The sequence below is a fragment of the Fukomys damarensis genome, unplaced genomic scaffold (assembly GCF_012274545.1).
Source record: "Fukomys damarensis isolate Sample0158 unplaced genomic scaffold, DMR_v1.0_HiC HiC_scaffold_25, whole genome shotgun sequence".
Classification (NCBI taxonomy): Eukaryota; Metazoa; Chordata; class Mammalia; order Rodentia; family Bathyergidae; genus Fukomys; species Fukomys damarensis.
The window spans coordinates 27,037,381-27,045,100 of NW_022900937.1; the positions used below are offsets into that span (position 1 = coordinate 27,037,381).

Consider the following 7,720-nt stretch of genomic DNA (forward strand, 5'->3'; position numbering starts at 1 on the left):
TGATGATGAGTTGACACTGAAAAGAAAATGCAGTTGACAAAGTTTCCTAGTTACTTCAGATCATGTTTGCGGTGTTTGAGGTCATCACACCAGGGACCAGGGATTACCCATCAAGTGCAAGTTAGATATACGAGGTGAAACTCCATACTTCAACAATATTAACGGAATGTTCACTTATACTTGGATACTTCATTGCAGCTCATGCATTTCAAGGTTTGCTTAGATCGTGTGATGTTAATACGGAAGGGAAACCCCAGAGGCCAACAGGAAGCCCTCACCCCTCTGCTGCCTTCTGTGCACCTGCTGCTGGGGCCCTGCCTGGTTCTCATGGACCACAGTGACCCCTGCTGGACTAGCTTGAGGCCAACAGGAAGCCCTCACCCCTCTGCTGCCTTCTCTGCACCTGCTGCTGGGGCCCTGCCTTGTTCTCCTTGAACCACAGTGACCCCTGCTGGACTATAGCGCCCCTGCAGGGAGGTTTGTGTCTGGGCGCACACTGAGGTCCCCTCACTGTGTGTCTTGCACAGTAATACACGGCCGTGTCCTCGGTTCTCAGGCTGCTCATTTCCAGATACAGCGTGCTCTTCCCGTTTTCTCTGGAGATGGTGAATCGGCCCTTCACGGAGTCCGCGTAGTATGTGCTACCACCGCTACTACTGATGTATGAGATCCATTCCAGCCCCTTCCCTGGAGCCTGGCGGACCCAGCCCATGGCATAGTCAGTGAAGGTAAATCCCGAAGCCAAACAGGAGAGTTTCCGGGACTCCCCAGGTGCTACCAAGCCTCCTCCGGACTCCACCAGCTGCACCTCTGCTTGGACACCTGCAAACACAGAGACATCTTGCTCAGGAAACTGTCACACACGTCCACTGTGTACAATCAGGTCCTCAGTATATTTTGCTCTAAATAATTTACCTTTCAAAATTACAAACAGGAAAACCCAACGCATGGTAAGCTCCATGTTGCGCTGCCTGTGTTCAATCCTGATCACCAAGAGGGAGGAGGACCTGGGCATCCAGGGCTGGGCTCTCTGCAGAGCTGCAGGGACAGGGCTGGGCTGTTTTTTAGCAGCACAGTGAGGCCCTATTTGCATGACCTTCTGCTATATAGACAGCAGTGGGGATGGAGAACTCAGAGAGGGCAGTGCCCACTTCCAGTGAGAGTGTGGTGGGATAGTGTGGTACCAATGAATTCATTTACGATAATAGGAAATCACATTATGAGATAATGTATTGAATTTGTCTCTTCACCTACTTTTATTTGTCATGTACACATAGCATGCATCTTTCTATTAAACTTGTCTGCTTGGAAAATGATGAAAGTAAAATTCATGTGAAATTATGAAAGTGTGGGACACAGTTTCCCCTTCTATAGCAGAGCTGATGCCCTGCAAATGTTCTCCCCACTGTCTGGGCCTAGGCTCTCCAAATTTGTGAACAAACTGCTTCCTGTTCCAGCTCCTGGACAGAGAGGGGAACCTGGCGATGTTGCTGTTCCCCTCTTCCCGTGATGAGCACAAGTGTGAATTTGCTGAGTTTTACTGTTTGCTCAGAGGAAACAGAGCCTGTGTTCATGTGGATGCCTGTCCGTGAATCTCTCATTTTCTATTGTCATAAAGTCTCTCACTCTTTATCTATATTTAGAGATAGTTTATCCGTGACAGCTTCATCAGATCGAACATGTAAACTGCCCAGCTATGAAGTGAGCACCTGAGAAGTACTAACACACAAGGGCTCTTCCACAAGCACTCACGGACAGAGCAGGGAACATACGTGTCATCCTGCAGTGTTTCCTGGGGCTCCTCTGCCATCCCTCCCTCCTGCTGCTTCCCTCCTGCATCCTATCTCCAGGCAGCTCATGACCTTCATGTTGTTTACAATAATTTTCCTATTTCAGCATTTACATAAAGAGCACACTCCATCAAACTTGATCATGTGTAATTCAAATATTTTTTTAAAATATCAACACACATCTATGTGAGTCAGCATTCTTCGATATTCATGCTGATTAATTTCCCAATGTATGCAAATAGAGCCATGGATACAGCTCAGTTGTCGGCTTGCCTACAGATTGTGAGGCCTTGATTTTCATTCCCAGTATGGAAATGATCAGAGAATGTTAACAATTAGAGAGAAACAAAATGCAAAACATTTCAGTTTAAGTCTTCAGTTGCTGTGTTACTATTTAATCAAATGTTCTAAGCTTCTGCTTATTATAAAGTGAGCTACTCATCATCACACAAATGCAGACAGATGAAAAAGTTGGTCTCTTTTGTTACAACACAGACTACAACTATAATCAAAAAACTGGATTCAATGTAAATTAATAATGTTTTCAGTGCTCCAAAAGAATGAAGTTGCAAGGCAGTAAAAATATGGAACCTGGAAATTTTGAGGTTACACAGGAAAATAAGGGTAAGATTTATTTGCCTGGGACCAAGTTCACAATATGCCATGTAGTAAGAAGATTAAATTGGAAGCAACTCATTGATTACTATTGGCTGAGTGTGCTGAAGCCTGAGAGTGTGAATTTAACACTTACACAAACTGGGGAGGAGCGTGTTCTATTACTGCTGCTGTAAAAACACCACACAAGGAGCACCTTACATCAAATACAGGCATTTGTTGTATTTGTGGACACAGAGTTTTATGAACAGGGAATGACAGATTTGGTTTCCGCAGGGGGATAGCTGTGTGCTCCCAGACCTTGTCTAGATTCTGCACCCTCAGGTCACAGGAGAAATGCACACTGTGTCCCTACATTGCAGGGAGGCAAAAAAAGTGATATGCTCATCATACAACAGTCCTGATCTCAACTAAGAATCAAGTATCCTTGGGAAATTTTCCAGAAAAGACACCATATATTATTGATATCCACCAGGGCACAGATGAGTTCCAATCTATAAACTCTGAGGGGCCCATGGATTCCAACCATAGTTTTCTATCCCGTCCTCCCACTCCCATGTCTTTATCTCTTACTAACATCGTCCTATTCCCTCATAACCACTCCAAAGTTTTAAATCTCTTTAGTACCCTTCTCAAAGCCTGATGTAAATGCCATCTAAATGAATTGTGGGTGAGATTTTGCATGTGATTCTCCCTAATTTGTCTTCATAAAATTAAACAAGTTGAGTGTTTCCCAACTACAATGCTGAGCCTTCCAAGGCATGGACAGTTCTAATCTAAAGATCTGATACAAAGGAGCAATGAGTACCACTAATAAGCACAACCTGACTGGACCAATGTTTACCCTGAAGGATCCATAGTAACCCCCTTTGACTTCATGTCAGTGTGAATTTATGTCACATTTCACATGGTCCTTTTAGCCCCATCAACATGTTTTTCAGAGCTCAGCTCCTACAAGAGTCCACGTGGTTGCGAGCTGGCGCCAGCAGTGTCCCACAGCAGGTTTCCATCCTGGTGGTTCTGAGGGCCAGGTGCCTTGTGGCCAAAGGGGCAACAGTTTGCAAGGTCTACAAGGCGCTGCTCTTGGGCACCTCTCTTGGTGGCTGTCACCCTACACTTGTGCTGCCATTCCCTTTTTGAAGGTTCTCTGCAGCTTCTGCCTTCCGCAGAGGTTCCTGCCTGATCCTGCAGATGTCCAGGTCTGCTTTGAGGTCAGATGGAGGCTTCCATGGCCACAGTGCTTGGACTTGGTACACTTGCAGAGAGTTCATCTAATGCACACCATGGACATACACGGTTTGTGCATTCTGCAGATTGATTTTGGATTTTTAATTGGTAAAATTATTGATACATGAATCTCTTCAGTAGATTTGAAATGGTAATGAGTCACAGGAGGATAAAAACTAAGGAGGACCGAGGATCTCAGCTGGTCCGAGTGTAACTGCTCCATACTAGGACCCTGGAAGGGCCGTATTCTGCGCTACCTGATCACAGGTTTCCTCCGCATCCTCCGAAGGGACTGAACATCCCTGGACTACAGAGTGTGGTCTGTGGGCCCTGATCACCCCGAAGGGAGATTTGTGCCTGTGCTCACACTGACTTCTGCTCACCCTAGATTTCAATGTTTATTTAGACTTTAACAGGTTCCCCAGACCCAGGCCAGGATCTGGGCCAGATGAACACAGCAGAGTCATTCTCACACAAGTTATCCTGAGCTCTGCACAACTGAGGAAATGTTCTCCTATCCAAGCAACAGCAACAACAAAACCTTGTCTGAGACCTCGAGGTAAGGGTAGAGCCATGCAATGGAAGTATTAGGGACAAGTGTGATATGGAGAAGGCCCAGATCCTGACAGGAAACATCCTTTTGCTTCGTTTCATTAATTTTTTAACTTTTATGACTACATATTGAAGTTCATGCACTTTATAATCATCTCGGGGAACGGTACCATGCACACACTACAGCTTCTTTCCTTTTCTAAATCCCCTTCTGCTTCACTCCCCCTCTGTTCGCCCTCCTCCAATTTCACTGTTCCATTTTTCATTCTTGTTGCCATTTTTAATTTTCCTTAGCTCATCCTATGGCATATAATGTTCACATTAATTGAAATTACAATGTTCTTAAACATGACATAACGTTATTCTACTTTTGTCTCGTTCCCCTCCTCCTGGTCCCTTGCCCTTGAACCACTTCCTTATTGAAGAGACCCAGCCCCTTGTCCTCTTCTCTCCACCCTTTATTATTCCCTTTGATGGTACAGTGCTCTCAATGTACTGTGTGTCTTGAGCTTGCCCTGCCTGGTGTGTGCACCCCTGCGGGGATGTTCATGTCGGGGCTCCCACTGAGGACCCCATCTGATTAATCAAGCACTTGGGCCTAGAATCCTTACAACGCTTCTCAACAACTCCCTGAACTATTCTAAATCACAGGCCAAATGCTTGGTGATGTTTAGCACACCAACTCTTTTAATGAGAGTACATTACATGATTTTTCTGCTTTCAAATTCTTTTGCCAATCTATGTAGGGAGGAGGATTCTTTGAAATATATTCTTATGATTCTGATATATATTATGTCAGTCAACTTGGTATTATAATTCATAAATTATTTACTTTTCAGCTGTTATCCTTTCTTGATGTGTAATTGAAATCTATTTGAACCAAAATATAGAATTTGTTGAATATTGTCTTAACCTTCACAATTGTCTCGCTATATACACAATCCATTTCTTCAAATCTTCTAGTTCTCCGAAATTTCCTGTTTTTGTAATTTCCCAAGCAGATATTGTGGTACTGAAATTACTTTGTATCATTTTTCTCCTGGGGTCCGAGCCTGGAGATGGTGCTTCTCCTCCTCCTTACTCCCTTTCTCCTTGCTGCCCACTTCTCCTCCATGGATTAGAGAGTCTGTTGGACTAATGCTGTAGACCCTGGATGGCACAGCCCCAGGAGACAGTCGCACTACGTAAACTCCCCTGTTCCCTGCTACCTTCCTGCCCATGCCCGCTCATGAAACAACTGCAGTAATTCCCCCAGGTCAGGGAGGCCACGTAGCACTATTTGCCCTCCTTCTCTTCCTGCTTCCCTTCCACCATAAAGAGCGCGGAGCTCCAGGTGGCCTTTAGATCCTGACAAGCTATGGTTCCACCTGGTCCCAAGCTTCAAGAAGAGTTGTGGTTTCTTTGTTCCTCTTCATCTCCCACTGCTCTCCCCAGCTTTCAGACCCTATGCGGTGCAGGTCAGAGCAGTTTTCATTACTTAAGTTTTATAAAATTAGAAGGACTTCATATATAGGCCTGTTCTTACTGAACTGGGCATGGATATTTGTAAACTTACTCGTGTTTTTCATATTATACCATACATATATTGAAATTTAAAGGAATGTTGTCTAATTAATGAATTTTCCAGCCTTTGCTTATTATCTTCATTCTCAAAGACACAGGCAACTGGGAAATATGTGCTTCATACAGCATCAATCCCACATATGTTAGTGATCCTGCCAATTACCATTTACTCTCTGCTAATTCAGGTAATTTGTCTGTGTCAGATAGCATGCCTGTGTCAAAATTACCACAATGTTTGCAGTAGATAAGAGTGAGCATTATTCCCACTTCATGAATGGGGCATCCTCCAATTTATTAAAGAGGATGGGAGCTTACATCAGGAGGTGGAGGAGGAGTGCTTTGTAAGTCGGAGATAACAATGCAGGGAACTGATTGCGGATCAGAATGGCTAATGACAGGTAACTGCACTTTACTTCATTTGTAAAACTTAAAATAGTTATTTCCTCTCAGGTACACTAGAATCTCTTGTTTGATGGAAAATCTCATCTCTTTTGGTACCTACATGTTCCATAAAGTTTAAATATGTTTAGGTTATGTTTAGAAAAATTATTATTTTGTTTTTGGTTTATCTTCCTCTGTAGAGGTGCAGGACTCAGCGGGAAATAATGGTCTTCTATAAGTTTTGCTTTATTCTTCCACCTCTGGTCAGCATTTCATGTAGGTAAGAGGTCGACCAACCTGAGGCCATTAGCACTACATCTATTTACTTCGCTTCTGGTTGGAGGTCATAACATCTCTCAGAAGAGATTCAAATGACCAATAAGTATGTGAAAATATATTCAATACTTTGTCCATTAGAGAAATTTAAATTAAAACAATACTGAGCCCTTTTTGCATGTTGTCCTGCTATATGGAGAGCACTGAGGGTGAGAAGCAGGAAAGATTTAAAATCCAGATTAGATGTGAGTTTGCAGGTCAGGTCTGGAGAAAATAACATTTGGATAAAATAAGAACTTTACATAGCTATGTAATGATGTTCACTTATAATTCATAATCTTAATTTTTCACACACTCAAACAACACATGACACAGGTGTCAGTGTTTACTTCAATGCACAAATGTGGAACTTCTCACAGAACCGAAGTGAGTTATTCAGTGTGATCACAAGTTCATACCTGATACAAGTCTACATGATGAAGTTCTTCCTCAGGACCCCCAGGAGAGAGTTGGATACGCATAGTGAGATCCACAGGGACTCCCTGTGGTAAAAATATGCTCTGATTTTTCTTTTTATTGAGTTTATTGGTACAATCTAGGTATACAATACAGTTACATTCATCGTTGGGTTCCTGTACCTTGACATAATAGGTCTTGATTCTCATTTTTCCCCCTTGTCCCTGCCCTCCCTTCACCCCTCCTGCCCTCCCTATTTGCAAACACTTTATTTTCATTTTTTTCAGTTTCTCACATTTTTTCCTCTCCATTTTTACTTTCCCCCACCCTTCCCACTTTCCCTACGCCTTTAGCCCTTTAATTCCTATTTCACATTATTAATTATCTGATTAGGATCCTGTGTAATATTATAGTTTTTCACACCAGAGAAACTATTGGGTATTTCAGTTAAAGAAATCTCTGTATGAACATTAAAAATAGGGAATCCAAAAATAAAACTGAAAAGGAAAGTAAAAGAGAAAAGGCAATGATGTAAGATTAAAATAATCCTTAATTCTGAATATCAAAATGGTCCCTTAACATATTTACATTGCTTCTTGCTCTTGTAGTCTTATCTTATTCTTTTTTTTCATTATTTAGAGAATACTTTATGAGTTTCTGTAATCAAACCTATGCAGATATGACCTTACATATTTAGTACAATGCGTTACCTGTGTACAAATGGAAAAAAAATTTTTAAATGAAAATTAAAAAAATTAATATTTCTAGACCAATATGGCTGTCCATTTCTGTGCAATGGAAGCTCAATACAGTAAATTGGGATAACGTTTTCCAAGGTTGACAGCACCGTTAAAGTTTCC

The 7,720-nt window shown here is 42.4% G+C and overlaps 1 gene segment (V, D, J or C); it reads right to left on the bottom strand.

The window, feature by feature from the left end:
• Positions 1–352: 352 nt before the first annotated feature.
• Positions 353–1,025, bottom strand: LOC104859263. The segment is given in 2 exon segments: positions 353–822; positions 916–1,025. Coding segments are annotated over 2 exon segments (570 nt in total).
• Between the last annotated feature and the right edge of the window lie 6,695 nt (positions 1,026–7,720).